Source organism: Melanostigma gelatinosum (genome assembly GCF_949748355.1).
Source record: "Melanostigma gelatinosum genome assembly, chromosome: 23".
Lineage (NCBI taxonomy): Eukaryota > Metazoa > Chordata > Actinopteri > Perciformes > Zoarcidae > Melanostigma > Melanostigma gelatinosum.
The window spans coordinates 11,954,225-11,973,419 of NC_136656.1; the positions used below are offsets into that span (position 1 = coordinate 11,954,225).

General features: G+C 43.4%; 2 protein-coding genes across 2 annotated transcripts; one reads left to right on the forward strand and one right to left on the reverse strand.

Annotated features, from left to right (window-relative positions):
- Positions 1–416: 416 nt before the first annotated feature.
- Positions 417–12,731, forward strand: chrnb1l (cholinergic receptor, nicotinic, beta 1 (muscle) like). The gene is made up of 11 exons (XM_079295771.1): positions 417–502; positions 2,746–2,879; positions 3,106–3,150; positions 3,602–3,711; positions 4,681–4,789; positions 4,961–5,108; positions 5,235–5,420; positions 5,733–5,956; positions 6,041–6,222; positions 12,054–12,192; positions 12,374–12,731. The coding sequence occupies exons 1-11, from the start codon at positions 454–456 to the stop codon at positions 12,512–12,514; spliced, it is 1,467 nt and encodes a 488-aa protein (XP_079151897.1). The 5' UTR covers positions 417–453; the 3' UTR covers positions 12,515–12,731.
- A 2,506-nt stretch (positions 12,732–15,237) lies between these two features.
- LOC306796674 (citrate synthase-lysine N-methyltransferase CSKMT, mitochondrial-like) lies at positions 15,238–15,941 on the reverse strand. The gene has a single exon (XM_079295732.1). The coding sequence runs from the start codon at positions 15,927–15,929 to the stop codon at positions 15,270–15,272; it is 660 nt and encodes a 219-aa protein (XP_079151858.1). The 5' UTR covers positions 15,930–15,941; the 3' UTR covers positions 15,238–15,269.
- Positions 15,942–19,195: the final 3,254 nt, after the last annotated feature.

The following is a 19,195-nucleotide window of genomic DNA, read 5'->3' on the forward strand; positions in this document are numbered from 1 at the left end:
CTCCACCAACACTCCGGCCACTTGTTCTCCCCCCCTAAAATATCGCCATTGTCGCAGCTCATTGACATTCCTCTACCCCGTCCCACCCCCTCCAGTACCTCTTCCTCCCACCCACCGTCCCAACAGTGCAAACCGCAGATTGGCGAGCACCAACAGGTGCTTGCCCCGCAGGCTTCCCAGTACAAACACATTCCGCCCACTCGTCACTCCCAGCAATGCGCACCCAATCAGACCGTGCTTTCACCCACGGAGCCATGGCCCCAAAGAGACGACGGGACAGCAGAGGGAGAGCTGAACAGTGTGTGCTGCTGAAGGTGCCAACTAGCTGCAGTCCTACTGAAGGTGTGCGTGTAGCTGAGAGCCAGAAAGGTGTGTCTCTTTAGGACCCATCGAGATTCCAGGTGAGGGCGCGGGGGGGTCAAAGGGCCTGTATAGCAGAGAGTTCATGCGAGGATGAACGCATTCGTCATCGTAGGCAGCTGCCTCTGTCTCACTTTTGCTGGTAAGGACGTTTCATGGAATGCTCGCTGCATTTGTGTGGATTTTCCTTCATGTGAATTTGGATGTAGCCTTTGTTGGCACTAATATCATCTTCTTTTGAACTGTAAACAAGCAGAAATATACTATAGACGGGCACGAGGAACTGCACAGTGGCAGGCAGAGATGGAGCGAAAGGGGGAGAAAAGAATGAAAATATGTCTCACTGCGTTTGACTTTAACTGTTGACCCTATATCAGGCTGGGGGAACTGCCCTGTGCTTGTTGGCTACCTGTCTGTCACCTCGACCTATGTCCTGTTTGGCTGCCCAGAGGAGAATCTGTTTTCAAGCATACACTTTCAAATTGAAGCGTTTTTGCACTCAGGATAGCTACAGTAATCAGATCAGATCAGTTTGACATCTCACTGAACTCTGTCAGCTCAGCTCAATTTGTATTGATTCCACCTCCCCTATTTGTTGTTTGTTGATGGATAAAATCATAATTAGAATCGATTTGGGATGACTAGTTCTTATCAGATGATGGGCTTTGACTTTGACCTTTCGTGCCCTCAGTGGGAGTGTAAAGAAACAGCTGCACAGGTTGTTGACCTTCACGGGGGTTGTTGTGTATTGTTCCTCTCCGTTCGTTGGCCGATTTTATAACTATTTCCCCAAAGACAAGAGCCAACAGCAACAGAATAGAGAGAAGACAAACAGAGGGGGGGGGTACCATCGAAGTCCATGTCCTGTCAAAGATGTTTAACTTGATTAGCTGGAAAATCAACAAGAAAAAAACAAGACCGCCTTATTCGGGAATATATAATGAACCATATTAGCACACCATTGTTTGTTAATCAGAGTCTATTTCTGTCCCCGATGGAGCCGGTATCCGACACATGCCTTTGATGCCGTTCCCCTGCTGCATATCAATTACATTAGCTCAGTCACCTTTGCTACCCGTCGTCCTGCTGACTGCTTCTGCTGCGTGTCCTGTCTGTCCTTCCTCTGTCTTTTCCACGCGTTGTTCTGTCCCATGTGACAGTCCGTCATCAGTAGGTACTAACACCCTTTTTTGGAAGCGCCGTGCGAAATACCAAATTCTGTTGCTGAGGTTCCTCTGCAAGGTGAACAGATTCGTACTGAAAAACACATTTTGTTTTCTCTCTTCCACATAACTCCAGTGTTTATTTCCATATCACAACGTAATATTATGTACACTATGCTATTTGCATGACACTATTAGAATCAGTCCACCCATACTAAGTATACATGAGCATACACAGTATATTTTTAGCAGGCATCGTCCCTGTAGGAATTGAACCCCTAACCACTGGAGGCCTGGCCCACTGATCCGCGTGCTCTGGTTGTGCTGCACTTCATCCCATTTTAACAGCGTTGGTCTTTTACCTTCATTTACTCTTGGCATGGCTCTTCTGCTTTAATCCACTTTTTGTGTGCGGTGTATTCATCAATCAATCAAACTTTATTTGTACAGCAATAATAAGACAATTTGACAAGGTAAAGATTTACAATAAAACAATATGAGACACTTGCACACACAAAAAGTAACATTATAGAGATGTAGGATGTGAAATGACAGAACAATTTTCTAAATGCATGCTCTAAAAAATTGTCCTTTTATGGTAAAGGTCGTAAAGCTAATAAAGTCATTCAAATTGACGACAGTATTTGCCAATCAATAAAGAAACTTCTGATCATTCATTGTTTATGATACATTTAATGTTATTTCATCATATAGGCCTCAATAATTTCATAAATATTATGTTTTACTGTCAATGAACATTCACGGTTTTTAATAGCATATGTTAAATACTACTAAGTTATACATTCGTTAAAAAAAATAAATCAGTCTGATTTATCACCATTTCTGAGTTGTTCTCAAAGTATCTTGTGTAAAGAAGGTAAATATCTAGAATAAATACATGGGAATAATACTACTTCTGGTCATTTTACTAATTTCATGGCAACAAATTTTTCGAGCATAATAATAGTACATGGCTTGTACTTTACTTGTAGTTTTTACTTAACTTGTACATTTCACATATGAGATGTTATATTTCAATCAAAACAAAGCAAAAAGAAAGCTCAGCCTTTCTTCCCTTACTCTTATCAGTTTTTGTTGTTCTATTGCCTTTCACTGGTTCACTCACCTTCTATTTTACGGGTGGTGGTGGTGGCACTAGATTCATTGGGTATCTCTTTCCTCCTCATCATTTCTGTCTCTTTGCGTCGGTCCTCTCATCCAGGAGCCTCAGAAATGGAGAGGAGGCTCCATCAAAAGTTGTTCGAGAACTACAACATGAAAGTCAGACCAGCTCCTCACTGGGAGGACAAGGTGATGGTTCGAGTGGGGATGACCCTCTCACAGCTCGTCAGCCTGGTAAACACACACACACACACACACACACACACACACACACACACACACACACACACACACACACACACACACTATTGGCCAGAGATCGCTGCTGGGTGCAATTAGTTTCCATAGAGCAGGATTGAAAGTAACAGCACTGTCATATACAACAAGATATGGTGGCATCACTAATATCTCCTCGTCTCTCTTTCTCTGTCTCTGTCTCTCTCTCTCTCTATCGCTACAGAACGAGAAGAACGAAGAGATGACAACCAACGTGTTCATGAACCTGGTATGAGGATGAAAACATTCGTCTTCATCACTGAGCCGCGCTCTGCCGCTCCAGCTCCTGTCTCCTCTCTCTCTCCGCTGCTCGCTGTCGCTCTGGTCCCCAAATGGACTTGTCACTTTTTATAACCACAAATAATTTCTTGCTTTATCTCTCTTATTCTCGGTCTCGCTCTTTCATTTCTGTCCCTCTCCCTCGCTAATTAGAATTGCTTGTGTGTGTGTGTGTGTGTGTGTGACCGCAGTGTGTGAGTGGCTGTCTAGATCAATGGGATTTAAATGACTTACCAAAGACAAGAGAAACTAGGATGTAGATGACGGGGACATCGGGGCACCGTAGTAATGATTTCACCTCTTGTCTGCTCCTCTGTACCTGTTATTCTTTTTTCATGCTCTCTACTCCCTCCCTCCCTTCCTTGCTGCCTTTCTTCCGTCCTTCTTTCCTTCCTTCCTAGCAATGGATAGACTACAGGTTGTCATGGAAGCCAGAGGACTATGACAACATTGAAGTTTTGAGGATTCCTCCCAACAAAGTCTGGCGTCCGGACATCTACCTCATAAACAAGTGAGTGTCGCACAGTCATCCATCATGAAGTAAGTCACAGAGGACTTACCAGCAATGCAAACGTGCAGCAGCAGCGTGTCTGTAGAGATGTCAGTGTCCGTCTGACACTCGGTCACTGTCCAGATTTAAATATTTAAAGGGCCAGTGTGCCGGATTTAGAGGGATCTACTGGCAGAAATGGAATAGCACTTTAACAATGTCAGGTTTTCACTTCACGATTATCGTGTCCTATATAATTCACGTTATAGATAAAATTGCAATATCTATAGAAAACATTGTTTATTGTGTGTATTGTCTCTTTTTGGGCAATTCAATTACACTTAAAATACGAGTATATGAAAGAGTCTGTAACCATGACTGTGTGTATGAAATGATTGAAGAGGTGCTTGTTATTTACATCATTTTATCATATGTGTATTATTAACATGATATTAATGTTTAATTTTTACATATCACGGTTATAGTCAATAACAGAATTACCGTGACACCCAGAGAACGCAATGTGCACCGTTATGTCTTCATTAGTGTATAATCACCTGAAGGTAACAGGTGTGTTCTCGTTAGAATGAGCCCCTCACACCTACAATGGGAGTGGGTGGGACAGAGTCTGCCATTTTGCACCCCCGTGTTTCTACAGTGGCCCAGAATGGACAAACCAAACACTGGCTCTAGAGACAGCCTTTCACGAGTAGCAGCTAGAATTTGGCGGCGCTCTTGGAAATCTTTATTGTCTCCTCGGGTGATTTGAAACATGGAGGTAGTGCTACATCTAACAGATGATCGGCCCAATGTGCCCCCGTGTCATTTGCTGTTAACAATGCTAACATGTTTGTGTATGTTCATATCCACATGTATGCCCTGAATAATGTTATCAACAGTGTTCAGAAGTGATTGATTTCACATGACTGACATGTGAAATGTCATGTCACACTAGCGTGTTGACAATACGAGCCTTGTCTCTCCCTACAGTAATGACGGTCAGTTCGACGTGGCTCTCTACGTCAACGTCTTGGTTTACAATGATGGGACAGTCAAATGGCTTCCACCAGCTATCTACCGCAGCTCCTGCTTTATAGAGGTACTGTCTCTAGTTGTATGGCAAGCTAGGAAGGACAATTTATGTCCCGATTGTACGACTGTTAAATATGCAATAATACCTCAGGTTTAACGTCATCTCATATTTTCATGAAACTTCATCCGGAAGTCCACAAGTGTGAAAATTCCCCTTTCCTAATGTCCACTCCCACAGGTGTCGTACTTCCCATTTGACTGGCAGAACTGCAGCATGGTGTTCCGCTCGTACACCTATGACGCCTCTGAGGTGGAGCTGCAGCACTTTCTGGACGATGACGGCAAAGAGATTCAGGAGATTGTTATAGACGAGAACGCTTTCGCTGGTTGGTGCCTGCATTGATTTAATCCAGAACCTGTTTTTTTAAATGTCTTTATCACCATATGAATGCATGCTCAAAATATTTATAGTATTAATAATAATTCTTAGTATTGTGTCTATTTCTCCACAGAAAACGGAGAATGGGCCATCTGTCACAAACCCTCCAGAAAGAACGTCAAGGAGGACCTGTACGAGGACATCACCTTCTACCTCATCATAGAGAGGAAGCCTCTCTTCTACATCATCAACATCATCGTGCCCTGCATCCTCACCGGCGTGTTGGCTATATTTGTCTTCTACTTGCCTCCTGGAGCAGGTCAGCACATCGGACAATGTTCTGATACTGTGACTCCACATCACCGAGATGGAATGTAGGAAGGGGCGACTGCCCATTGATACAGTGTCTAATGTCATGTCTAGTACAGACTAGGCAGGGCAGCCTTTGAAGGAATGTACTATAGATTGAACATTTGAAACACTTTTAAAGACAAAGCCAATTCATCAATTGCCACAGCAAAAGGTCTCGTCATCATGTCTTAAAGTTCCCCCTTGTCAACATGAAATAGAAGCCAGCAGAGTAATATTTGCTGCTTCACTGTTCTAATGAATTCTCCCTTTATGTCTGCAGGAGAGAAGATGACTCTCTCCATTTCCGTCCTCATCGCTCTCACTGTTTTCATGCTTCTGCTGGCTGACAGGGTCCCCGAGACGTCCCTTGGCATCCCAATTATTGTCAACTACGTCATGTTCACCATGATCCTGGTCACTTTCTCTGTCATCCTCAGCGTGGTTGTCCTCAATCTGCACCACCGAACGTCCAGCACGCATATCATGCCGACCTGGGTTCGAAAGGTGAGGCTGTAGGTTTAACAAATTCACTGCGCACCCGTCTTTGAGCAACCTGATGTCTCTGATGTCTTTACCTCAAACGGACAGGTGTTCATTCACTTCCTGCCCAAGTACATCGGCATGGAGAGGCCAAACCCAGAGGAGCCTCTGTTGAAGGAGGAGGAGTCTGGTGATGACTCGCCCGTCCGAAGCTTCAATGGCCGGCAGCCTGGAGGAGAGTACTTCTTTCGAAAGATCAACCCTGATCTCGTCATACCCTGGAGGGGCCGGTAGGTCACTCCGCTTAACCATTCGAAGTGTCTCGTACATTGGAAAAGCTGCGAACTGGCAATTTGTTGCGTCGATAAGGTGTTTTCCGATCGCTCACTAACTGGGGAAAAGTTATTCAGGTCATCTGAGCAAAGAGCCAAAAACAAACAGAAGAGAATTTTGCACCCAACACATAGAATTCTTCCCAAATTGAAACTGTAATAATGGTGTTGTGATTATATCGAGCCTCTAAGGCTCCTGAGACCAAGTCTGATTGAAGGCCGTCACACTAACGGAAAGACTACAGCGTGCACAAGCGTGATACGCAGACAGAGATGTAATATAAAATGCATTTTGCTCTGCCTTCGTAAAAGCACTGTAATAAATGTGTCACATTTATTCATCATTTCTTGTGTGCGCAAAGAAAATAAAATCTGTACATAATAAACTACAAAATACTGAGAATGAGCAAAGGCTCCAGAGACGAACCCAGCTCTTGGGTTGAGTTATTGGGAGACGTTAACTGCCACAAAGGTTATCGTGCCTATATTCTTACCTGTCAAGACTGTTAAACACCACAGACCTGAAATAAAACCCATCAGAGTCATTCATCCGGACTCAGCAGCTTTCCACTGCTAAGATGTGCTGATCCTCGTTACACTAGCACAAAGCTATTTCTATTAATGCTCATGAAATCCAGCGCCGGGCATGAATCTTCTTTTTTGAGTGCGCCAAAGTGTGAATGTTGTATCCGATGCCAGGTGAGCTTTTACAATAAGGCACACGGTGTGCTAGACTTGGCAGAAATACAGCCATCACCCCAGCAGCTCAGACAATCTGTGAAGACGGTAACAGTACGTGACCGTCCTTCAGCATCACAAATTGAATACAGCCACATGGAAGGCACTCTGACGGATGAGATCAGCTGTTAATTAAGCAGCGCGTGCAGGATGTCTTTTTTACTATTTGCTGTTCATGGAATTGGAGTTTCTGTAGCTGGTGTTCTTTCTTTGTCTGTTCTCTGTTTTCCACCCTGATATTCTGAACCAGAGCCTGGGTGTTCAGATCAACACATCTTAAAGGAACAGTGTGTAATATTGAGGGGGATAAATGGGCAGAAATGGAATATAATAGTCATAACTATGTTGTAATCAGTGTATAATCACCTGAACTTTAAGAATCGCTATGTTTACGCTTAAAAAACGCCATTTAATTATACATGGAGTATACAAGACGAGTGGGTCGTCTTCCACGGGGTCCGCCATGTTGCACTGCCATGTTTCTACGGCAGCCCAGAATGGACAAACTGAACACTGGTTTTGACATTATCTGAAGGTAGAGATGTGAACTGAAACCCGGTATTAAACAGGTCTCGGCATATTGATACGCCCTGATATCACTGGTGTTTTTGTTGGTCCTAGAGCTTCTCCAGCTACACACACACACACACACACACACAAGGCCGTGGTGGAGACAGTGAAGTGAGGATTACTCGAGTTACGGCAACCTCGCTCATTACTGTCTCTGCAATAAAACATTCGCGAGTAAAAAGCCAAAACAGAAGCTCACTGTCTGTAGTCCAACGGTTTATCTTAGTTTGTTCTTCTCTGCTGGCTGAGACCAAGCGGCTGGGTTTTTATTGTTATTTTATGTTTTACTGAAGATATGCATGTGCAGTGGTAGACAAGTAAATCCTAGTGAGGTGGACATAGTGCAATAATGTGCTGTCCCTCTAACCACGCTGACTTCACTCTGGCTAATCTGCCAGTAGGCCTCAGCCTTGCCACCCAGCGCTGGCATCATGAACGGCTCCACGGTGCTCTGAAGCAGACCCCTTGCTGGGCATCGCTCATCCCGTTCCAAAGGCATCATATTCAGCCCCAGCTGAGCCCCACACCCACGTCCACAGTCGCCAGCCACTAAGCCTCTGTTTAGTTTGGACATTAGGGGGTAATCCCGCAGAAAGGAGGTGGAGGGAGCGAGAGCAATAGATGAGTGGGAGGGGAGGCCGGCGATGAGTGATCGGAGCAGAGGAGGATTTAGTCGTTGTTACTGTGGATGAGATGGTGGTCGGGCAACCATCACTAGTCCGTGTTGTGTACTCTTTACCTTCATTCATCTCTCTTTATCTTCTTATTCTATCAGAGACCTGGTTAGAAGCCATGGTGTCCTTTAAAACAGTGATTCTCAACTGGTGGGTCGCGACCCAAAAGTTTTATGCAGCGGAATTATTCCAGCATTTACGGGACTTGTTCAGCGGTGCAGGAAAAACACCGACCAATGCGTTGTGAATCACATCACATGAATATATATGAGTATTCTGACAAGTTTCCTGACTCAGTGAGATGTACAAACACCGTGACACACGGGGAGAGACGAGGATACAGAGAGCAGAGCAGGACTGTTGAGGTGTGGGTTGTGAAAGTCAAATCATAGGATGATCTCCAAAAGAGAGAAATGTCCAGAGAGACCAGAGTCATGAGACTCTGACTGGACAGACTCATAGAGGTGAATTCTTCAAACACTAATTTCTCTTTTTAGAAGATGAGAAAAATATAATATTGTGGCTTTTTCACTTCACCCTGAATGAACTGAATTTTAAGCTGCAGGGCAATTCAGTGAAAATAATTTTTGCGAAATTGAATTTCGTTCCGTAATTTATTTTTTAATCCAGCCGTTATTTTACTTGAAATGAGAATAACATGTATTTCTATGTATTATTTATAATCCATCCAGTTCAATTTGAAAAATGAGAATAATATTTGTTAAAATATAATTGATGTGTACTTTCTTTATTTGATTTGACAGTTGTTTACTAGAGACGTTACTACGAGTAGACTTCTTGATTATAGATATACCCAAATTGTATTTCTATATATAATTTGGGTGGTGGGTCCCGGCTTGTCATTAAGGGGTGATGGTGGGTCCCGCAGCCAGACCAGTTGAGAACCACTGCTTTAAAACACATGTATGAGAATTCTCTGCATGTTTGCGCGTCTCAATTGGGGCGTCTTTAGTTGATATCACTGTGTGTGTGTCCTTGTTTCTGCTGTACATCATCGTGTGTCAGTCGACATTATGAATTATTCGATCACTCAGTGCGCACATGTAAATGTATACACATATATGCAGCAACAGTGCTGTACATGTGCTGGTGTAAGGGTGTGTGTGTGTGTTTGTGTCGGAGTGAGAGAGGCTCCGTGTATCCGCGGTAATGAAAACAAGCCGTGGAATGTGGGTGGCATGCAGCATGTAGAGCGCCACATAGCTCAGCCCTGAGCTGTGGCCACACACACACACACACACAGCACCATTCCCACGGGAGCTCATCGATCGCTCATTTCTATTGTCCTGCAGTCCATCTGTTGTCACGCTGTCTCGATGTGACTCTGATAACTTGTCCTGCTTCTTCACTGACGCCTTCCCCTCTCTGCTGACGGAGGTCCTGCGCGTTAATAACATCATGCACACCATGCACACTACATGCACGGACTGTAGACGTGCACTGAAGGTCGCCTCAAACGTTTTTGTATCCTTAAAGCGTCTTGTATGTTTTAACCTTGACTTAAAAGAAGGCAATATGTTGTAAAGCCTGCTTTTACAGAAATGTATGTTAAAAATGTAAAAAACTGTATTCGACAGGAACATAAACATGCAAGTGTGACAAATACAGTTATATACTGTATATATGTGGTTATTCTACTCCTTGTGCAGCTTATCTTCTTTGTTTACTGTATATTACAATATTGAAGGATTACTCCGGTTGTAATGTAAAAGACATAAGTACGTAGTATTCAAGAGCTGCAAAACAGCCGAAATCATAGCGACTGGTGCGCTAGTTCTTACTGATCCGGTCACGATGCAAATTAAATATGTTTTTAAGTTCAATTTAGTTTCATTGTGACCAGCGCAGAGTGAAAAAACATGGTTTGCATAAACTTGTAAATCTAATTTGGAAGTACGCAAAAAATGAAGCATGAAACATGTAAAAAGTGGAGATAAAACGTTCCGCTAACACTGAGGGAATGCCAAATACATCCAGGTTTTACAAGAGGTGAGGGGTGAATGGGATGATGGGAAGCACAGGGCAGCAGGAGGAAGTGGACTCTGTCGCAAACAAGTATCACTCGATTTAAGTGTTTGCTTCAGCCTGTGTAACTGTGGTCAGACACCAGCGCCTGTGACCTGACCTGCTGTATAAGAACAGTGTATACTGTTGGGTCAAGGGTGCATGAATAAATAAAGGCTGAGTCTGAAGAATGACGGTTTGAACACAATCTACACACAGGCTACACATATATTCTGTGTTACTCTTTATTTCCACCCGAATTATTAGAAAATAGAATTATTTTTAATATTGTTATTGTTATATTTCCACTTTCTGATTTCAAGGATACATAGATGTAGAGGTTCTTTAAATGCCTCGGGTATAATTTCCGAATCATTTGTTTATGGTGGAGCAGTTCTGCTCAGAAGCATGAAGGCACTACGAGAACGCTGCCTTGAAGACTCTCACTCCTCGTATGTTTTGCTTTATGGAGCAGCTGTGTGAGGGGAAGAATGAAGGGGTCAGAGGTCACGGCTTCACGTGAATGTTGCCCCAGTGTTGTGTCGGTGTCACCCCCTGTGTCAGTGCTGCTGCTGTCACTCAGCGTTCAGAGGAGCTGCGTGATCTTGTCGGGACACGCGCTGTCCGCTCAGGGACGCTGACATCTACGTCTGTACCGCGCGTCCTCCACCGGACAGCTAATGTCAACCCTGGGGTGTCAGCGGAGGTGAACGATGCTGTGCTAGTGACTCCTGACATGCGCAGCATCAATCTGAGCTCAATGAGCAGTTGTGAGGGGTGTTCTGTAACTTCTGAACATGAGCATGACATTCTCAGAGCTCAATGTGTTTCTTACTTTGGCCATATGTTCACTTTAATTAACAATAATAAGACTGAATATTAACCGTAAAATAAAAATCAATGGATGAATAAATAGTGAAAAAATTATCATAACTCAAAAACAGGTAATTCATGTTTCCCATTCTTACCTATAATTCTAATATTTACAACATGCAGTTTTCTGTAAGTTATTTTTTTAAGTTGTAACATTGATCTTGAACACATCTCTGTACAGTTTGTTTTTTCATTTCTAATAATTAATAGAGATAAAATAGCTGGTACCTTGCACCATAATTTGTAATTTGCACCTCCGTGTATGTATATTTATTATATTTAGATTTTTATTTACAGATAATAGTTTAAAATACTAAAATACAATAGGATTGATTCAAATAAAAAATTGTAATAAAAATAAAATAACGGGATGTAATAAAAGGAGATTTGGTTCAGCGAATGACTCATAGGTTGGCACTTACTGATAAATAATTGAAAGCATAGACGTATGAATTATGACGTCAGTCTACAGCTAAAGAGAGATACTAAAACTCTGTTGCAGTGGATTTTTAAACGTTTTTTCTGGCATAGTTTGACATTTTGAGTTATGTTTATTCGCTTTCTGGAAGAGTTTGCTCTGAAGACTGATACCACTCGAATGTCCCGCTTAGCTTTGCACAAAGACCTCTTATTATCGTCATCATTATAATTATTATTATTATTTCCCAAAATGCTTCCCAAAATGTTTCATACAAAGCAAATGACAATCGTGTTCTTAAACCTTTTGTAAAACTAGATTTGACTGTTACATGATGAAGTATTGTAAAGACGGATGTTGTTGACAGTGATATGTTGAAGCACGAGCACATGGCGTAGGTGTAGAACATTTTTGGGAACTTGGACTCATATTTAGACTAATTTCCTCATTGCCCATGTTTCCACCATACTGTCCCACTTGTTTTGTTTCAGGTGCGAGAGCACGGTGCACCTCCAGCGGCTCCCGGACACTGACAGCTACTGTCTGATCCTCCCTCCCAACCTGAAGTCGGCCATCTCTGCCGTGACGTACATGGCCGATCAGCTGAAGAAGCAGGACACGGACGACACGGTGAGAAACGCACACAAAGCCGCCGCTCGCCTTCAGGGCTGCTTGTTGTTCCGTCTGTCTGCAGCTCTCGAGCACAGACTGCTCCAAACATGCCCCGACAATGTGCATGTGCCATTGCAAACATATAGCACATTGCTGACTCAGTGCTTACAGTAAGTGCTTTAGTGTGTGTTTCTTCCAGATGACAGGGGACTGGCAGTACATCGCGCTCGTGGTGGACCGGCTCTTCCTGTGGTTGTTCGTCATCATCACCACTCTGGGCACCCTGGCCATGTTCTTGGACGCTAGTTTCAACTACACGCCCGACAACCCCTTCCCTTAGAAGACGAAACACAAATACTCAAACACAGTCCGAGCTTCATCCATTGTTTGCTTGTCACGTCTCTCTTATTGGGGATTTCTGAGATCACCGGATTTGACTTTCCATAACACACCTATTCCATATTTCTGTGGTGAGCGTATGAAATGTTCTGTACGGTCGTATTTGCATAAAGTAGAACCATGTGCACACAACCTACATAACAGAATCCATGTGTAGATTTATAGAAGGTAAATGTGGTGACACTCATTGTTTTTTTTTGTCTAAATCATGTATTCAACACATTGTGATACTTGTTTTTGTTTCAGTCTGAAAGCTTGAAATACATTTGTTCTCGAAAGTGACGGTGTTTGTGCTTTGTGGAACTTTGTCCTCTGCATGAGCAGTGGTTACACTCAGTGGTTGTCATGTTGGCCTGTGGGCAGTAGAGGGCGGTAACATGTTCATTCAAAAGAGGAGAACCGTGCTGTTGAAGGGGCTGCCAAAGGGAGATATTTCTACCTATGCAGAGACAGCAATAAGTATTTGGTCAGATGATCGTAAACGCCTTGAAGTCTACAATGTTCTTGTATCTTTGGGTCAACATAGCACGGACTAATCCTGGCTTAACTTTGCCCAGTGTCCAAAGGTAGAGTCATCCATCAAAGTCAAGTTTGCTGCCCAAACAGCACACATCTCCATGATAGCATGGGGTGAACATCAGATGTTTTTTCATCAGATTCAACAGCAGCAGAGATATCCACAGCATGCCCCTACGATTACAAAGGAAGAGTAGAGAAGTGCAGTTGTGTTGTGTCCCTGCTCATATTGATTGAAGTAGCTTGTGGTAGGAACAGCCGTAATCAACACTTGGCAGAAGGAAGGGGATAAGCACAGAGAGGAGCTGGAACACATGATCATGCATTGCAATAAATATAGTTCAGAGATGGACCATTAACAAATATAGAACATGAAATGCGGCAGGAGTAGAGTTCAAAACCATTTCTGAGCACAGGACAGGACTTCAGGGAAACTAGAGGGGGGTTGGTAGTTTCGTGTTCATCCCTCCTTGAATATCAAATTGTTAGCATTGATTATTTACTGAGAGTTAAGTACAGTACAACTTAGAGAGCTTTGCTTATAGGAGGGATATTTTGAAATATAGTATTTATAATCATAGTTGTAAAATAATGAACTAAGTGTGTAAAATGTTGGGATTTACTCTAACCTCCTACATTAGGACAGTGTTTTCATGCTCTCATTCACTCACTCACAGGTTTCTATGGATCATCGTTATATCTGGACACTGGTCTTACCGCGAACGTAGTTGTGACACATGCAAGAGTAATTTCCCTGGTGATCCTGATCGGGACAGTGAGCGTGAACTGTCGGGGAGAGGCAGTCACGTATCTCGCCCTCTCTCTCTTTCGACTGAGAGAGAGTCAGTGGGGAGAGTCCTGCACGGCGGCATGCCGCTGTGTTGGGCTGCTGTTTCAGTAGTATCAAACAAGGGGATGCCCAGTCTTCAAATCATGTGCCAACATGCGTTTGGGTACTTCCGGTGTACGATGACGGGGTAATATACTCTCACCAAACTCCTGGCGTGTAAACCAGCAGCATATCTGACCTGTAGCACTGGATTCAGAATCGACTTTGTCAGTTGGCATTGTTCGTAATTTAGTTTAGTATATTTGGTGCCACTATAATAATTTTAGGATTACCAAATCCCTCTTTGAATATCAAATTGTTAGCATTGATTATTTACTGAGAGTTAAGTACAGTCAAACTTAGAGCTTTGCTCAGAGGACTTATAATCATAGAGTTGTAAATGAATTAACTATGTAAAGTCTTTTTATGCTCTCATTCACTCACACATCTCTGCTCTCTGGCTCCTACTCTATCAGCTGACAGTGGGCGATTTCCCGTCAAACTTTAAAGACGTGTTCTCTTCTGTGCAGTCAGCTGTCATTTCAGTAGAAAGCGATGTGACCCTCCTCCCCATTCATCATCACATCGGTGCTCAAGGTTTCTTCCACTGAGGGCAGTCCCACTCAAACATGCCATCATCTAGATCTTCAGCCTGCCCCTGCTGTCTTCAACACCCCCACCAGTGTCAACTCTCCAAAATTTTAACTTTGCACATTTTAATAAATGTATTTGTTCACTGTAAATTAAGTTTCTCCTGATTGAACAACCCGTGTCTCCCTGTATAAGTCTGTCAATTATCTCCCGGTGGCTTCAGTTCTCCTATTTATGTTTTTTGTGATGTATGTCATGTTATTTCAAACTAATTTGCAATCATAAGAAGCGTGGTCTTTGTTGGTGAAATGTTTGTCATGTTAGAACAATTACTTATCGTAAAACTCCAAATATATGAGTCAAATCTTTTAGGTGTGTTTCCTAGAAACTACAGGTCAGATGAGGAAAGTGGGAACAGGTGTGTAGGTGGGAGGGGATGTCATGTGACCAGGACTGGCAGGTCTGGGGAGTGAGCAGGGGCTGGAGAGAAGGACAGAGAGCCAGGACGGGCAAAACCACCAACCCACTAGGAAGTCTCTGACCTCCCTCAAACTTCTCACAGTTTAAATGGTTTGTCAGCTTTTATCATTTCATGAAGAAGTCATTCTTTACCTTCAGGTTACTTTATAAGTGGTAAATATCTTGTTGTCGGACTGTGGAGGTCCAGTTTGGTGGATAGGTGTACCTCATCAATTACTTTTTACAATCAGTTCAGTAGTTTACTCATTTAATATTATCACCATCCAGATGAAGAAAGTTGCTACACAATAGAGCGAGGAGTCACTTGGTAGCAGTAGTAAGTCATTCCCCTTCGCTCCCCAACCTCCTGCACCCCAACATCTGCTGCCATCACCCCCGGCTCCTGTGCCTCGGTCTCCAGCCACAGCAGCCTGGCATCAGGGTCTTCATCGGAGAACTGGAGCAGAGACCCTGAGCTCCGCAACACCTTCAAACACTGCTTCAGCACCTGATTGGCCTTCCGTTTCCCTTCCTTCGACCTCAACAAGGCGTCTGTGGTGCCCTTATCAACTATAAGGTCCACACTGCTACAACCGTAGTGCTCGTGGAGCTGTGTGCAGTCCAGCTCTACGAACTCAAGCCGAGAGGAAAGATTGTGAGGTTGAATGGCTTTGGTTTGGACGTGTTCCTGCATTAGTCGCACAGCTATGGGGGAAATGTCTGCGCAAGTGACCCGGACCGGGAGAGGAGAGTGTCTGTAAATACAGGGCCCTAAAGCAGAAGTGCCACAGCCCATATCCAGGACCTGGAGCAAACCGTCTGGGTGGGGCTTGGTCTGCAATAGGGGCATAATGAAGTCCCGGACAGCATCGAAGCCAAAGAACCACTCAAAGTGTTTGAAGGTGTTTGTGCTGCTGCTGCTCTCAGTGTAGAAGCGGTCCCAAGTTGCTTTCTTATCCATGTTTTCAATCAGTTCAGCTATAGGCAGAAACACAGATGGGATTATGTCACATGAGTTAGTGAGTGAACATTAGCAGTAAAACAGATACAACTTGCCTCAGTTCCTCCATCCAAATGACAAGGGCTAAAAATGACTTAAACGTAATGACATTTAAATCATTTTAAATCACAAAATGACTCAGGATGGTTCAATGGAGACCTTCACTGTCTGTCAGTCCAATAACTTGGGAACAAATAGTAAAATAAAATACAAAAATAAATAACACCGGCATGTCCATGTCGTTAAGTGGTTTCAACACACACCCCTGGTTCGAGCTACACCACCTCCAAAAAGCGAAACAATCATCAAAGTATCGAGAACATATGTCGCTTTTATGATGCATTAATTCATCTATGAATTCACAATTTGAATGCTAATAAGCTTGTTTGAAAATGTGTTTTAAGAAAACAGTAAATGACCTATTTCTGTGACATTAACATTTAGTATCTACCTACAATTATAGGAATACTAGCCAGTCCTTTGTTGCCAATTGAATCACATCAAAGTAGGAGAATTAAAACAAATTATAATTTACAAGATACATGACAATAGTTGTAGTAGCCTATGAATTGCCTGAAGAAGAAAGACACATATACCAGATACAGTGGTGGAATAATTCAATCAATCAGCCATTCATCTATAAATAATCACTCACAATGCGGCCCCCTTGAATTGTAGAAGATTGTTTTTGGAGGAGAGTGGATTTGTCTTTGTTATAATGACATACACACAGTCCTTTGTACCTGTGGGCCTACTGCCATATGAAGGACCATTAAGACACTTGTAGTGACCCCGTTGCTTATCAAAAAAGTCACCACGGTTGCTGTTGTTTGTTCGGACACGTGCCATAAATAACGAAGTTTCTCACATGAACAGAGGCCAACCACTTTCTCTGGTGTTATCCATTTCCTCTCCATAGACCAAACATCCTAACCTTTACATTCACGAAATGTCGCACGGTCAAAAACGGTTTGCTCCTGCTTACTCAGCAACACCTGTCCCGAGTGACCCTCCTGATTATCTTCACCTGAGGCCTAATTGACAGCGGCACTACGCCCCCAAGTGGTGGGAGGTTGTATGAAACAAAACAATAACAAAATGGCTCTTACAACAATACTGACTCAAACTTTGAGCCCCACATTTGAAAGTAGTGGTGATACTTCTCATTATTCTCATTTCTCACTAAACGGTCGAACATTATGTTGACTCTCTTCGCGTTCAGACAGAACTAAACAAACAAATTGGCTTCCCATGCAATCAATAGGTCGCCATTTTCTTTCCTAACGCGCTTCTTTCTCTTCTTGATCGCTATGTCGGCTGGCAGACCTCGTTACGGCTCATTGCAGCTGGACTGGAGTGTGGATCATGTATATATGTAGATACACTTTTTCTCTTGGATATATATTTATACTTATATTACAGCTAAATGTCTATACCTACATCCGTTCTACTTTTTTTGCTGCCCTTTTTTATTCTTGATACATATATTTTCTTGTTTATTGTAAATTTGTGTTTGTACATTGAGAGCGGAGTGGAAACCGGAGACAAATTCCATGTATGCATAAGCACACATGGCCAATAAAGCTGATTCTGATTCTGATTCTGATTCTGATTCTGATCGGTAAAATGAGCAAGCGGGGAACTCCAACGCAACACGGACCCTCAATCGTAGTATGAACGGAACCGCTGGCGCGTCGGCAGCTGTCAGCGGACGCGGAACGCGGAAAGTTTGTCCGAGGTTTACAGTATAATACATTCCATAGCTATACTGTAGCCAATTTCATGCTTACTGAGGCGCAGCATGAAGCCACAGAGTCTGCCATTGTGTCCAACTCTCTTAATATAGTTCGACCCTGCATGTAGCACTTGCCAAGCTCTTGGGAGAATAGTGAGTCCACAAGACCAAGAACACAATCTATTGGTCCCGTCCTGCTGCTGCTGCACAAAAGCCAAGTATTGTTGCATAAGAAGACTAAGGGGGAAAAGACAGGGGACATTTGTGCACTCAGAGCTTTTCAGGGAAAAGCCGTGGGCCCAGCGTGTTTTATTGCTAATGCCTCAGTGACTTCCAAGGGCACTTTAAGGACTTAAATCATTGGATTTGCACTCCACTCGCTCACTTCAGACCCAGAGGAGGCCTCAGAAATGGGGGGGAGAGAATGTTGTTAGTGCCCTTCTTTGGGCTGATTTAGCGGTTTTCTTTCTCCAGCTCCTATTGAGTGTTAAGCAACGGCTAAACCAGCAAGACAAATGTCTGTTTGCGCTTTAAAAAAATAAAGCAGTGAAAGGGAGCGGGGGGAAAGAGCAATGTTCTTTTTGTGTTCTTTGCAATCCAGGACCTGGAAAGGCAGCCGAACGGACATCAGATAAATCAGGTTACCTGTGGCAACAGCACTGGGGCTGGGACTGCCCCTTGATCTTCTTCTTACTCGTCTTCCCCTTCTCACCCAGCGCTTTGTGCTCGCCTTTCTTCATATGTTCTTCCTCGTCGCCTTTCCTTCATCTTTCACAATCCCTACCTTGATCCGAACAAGTTTTTCAACCCTCACACCATCGCCGTCCTCCTCTTCCTCCTCAACCTCTGCATCAAAGTGAAACAGATTCCCTTGAGCTATGGGGGTCACTCCTCCCCAGCAACAAAGGGGCATTTGTTGGCCTCAACGGCTAATGCCTATTACCCAGGCCTGGACACAGTATAGGGGAAAAGAGTTACAGTGAGAGAAGAGGTGGGTGAAGGTGGGGAGGGAGGGCAGGAATGTGAGAAAATGAGAGAAGTGAGGGGGGTGGAAGAGGAAAAGAGGGGTAAAAGACCTGTGAGACTGAAGCCTCATTACATTCTAAATTGGAAAATCCAGCCAGTAGGTGAGCACATTCCCATTAACCTGGCAGTGGGGATAACTTCCACCAGGCTTATGGTTTATTACTTCCTCTTCCATTGCTGGAACACTATTGTTAAGCCACAGTGTGAAGTCACACACTGCAGGGCTAAAAAGCCTGACCTCTGATGTGAACAATGCTCGCTATTGTCTCTTAGTTGTTGCCCATTCATTGCAGGGAAGGGGCTACTGAAATAAATATGTTGTAAATTATTCGTCAGTAAACAAAAGGTATAAAATGCTCCAGAAGTTTGAGACATAAAGCATGGATATAATTAAAATAAGCTATTTTAGCTCGTATGCAGCTAAAGAAGTAAGCTCTTTGCATTTCTGCAAATTGTTCCGATGATG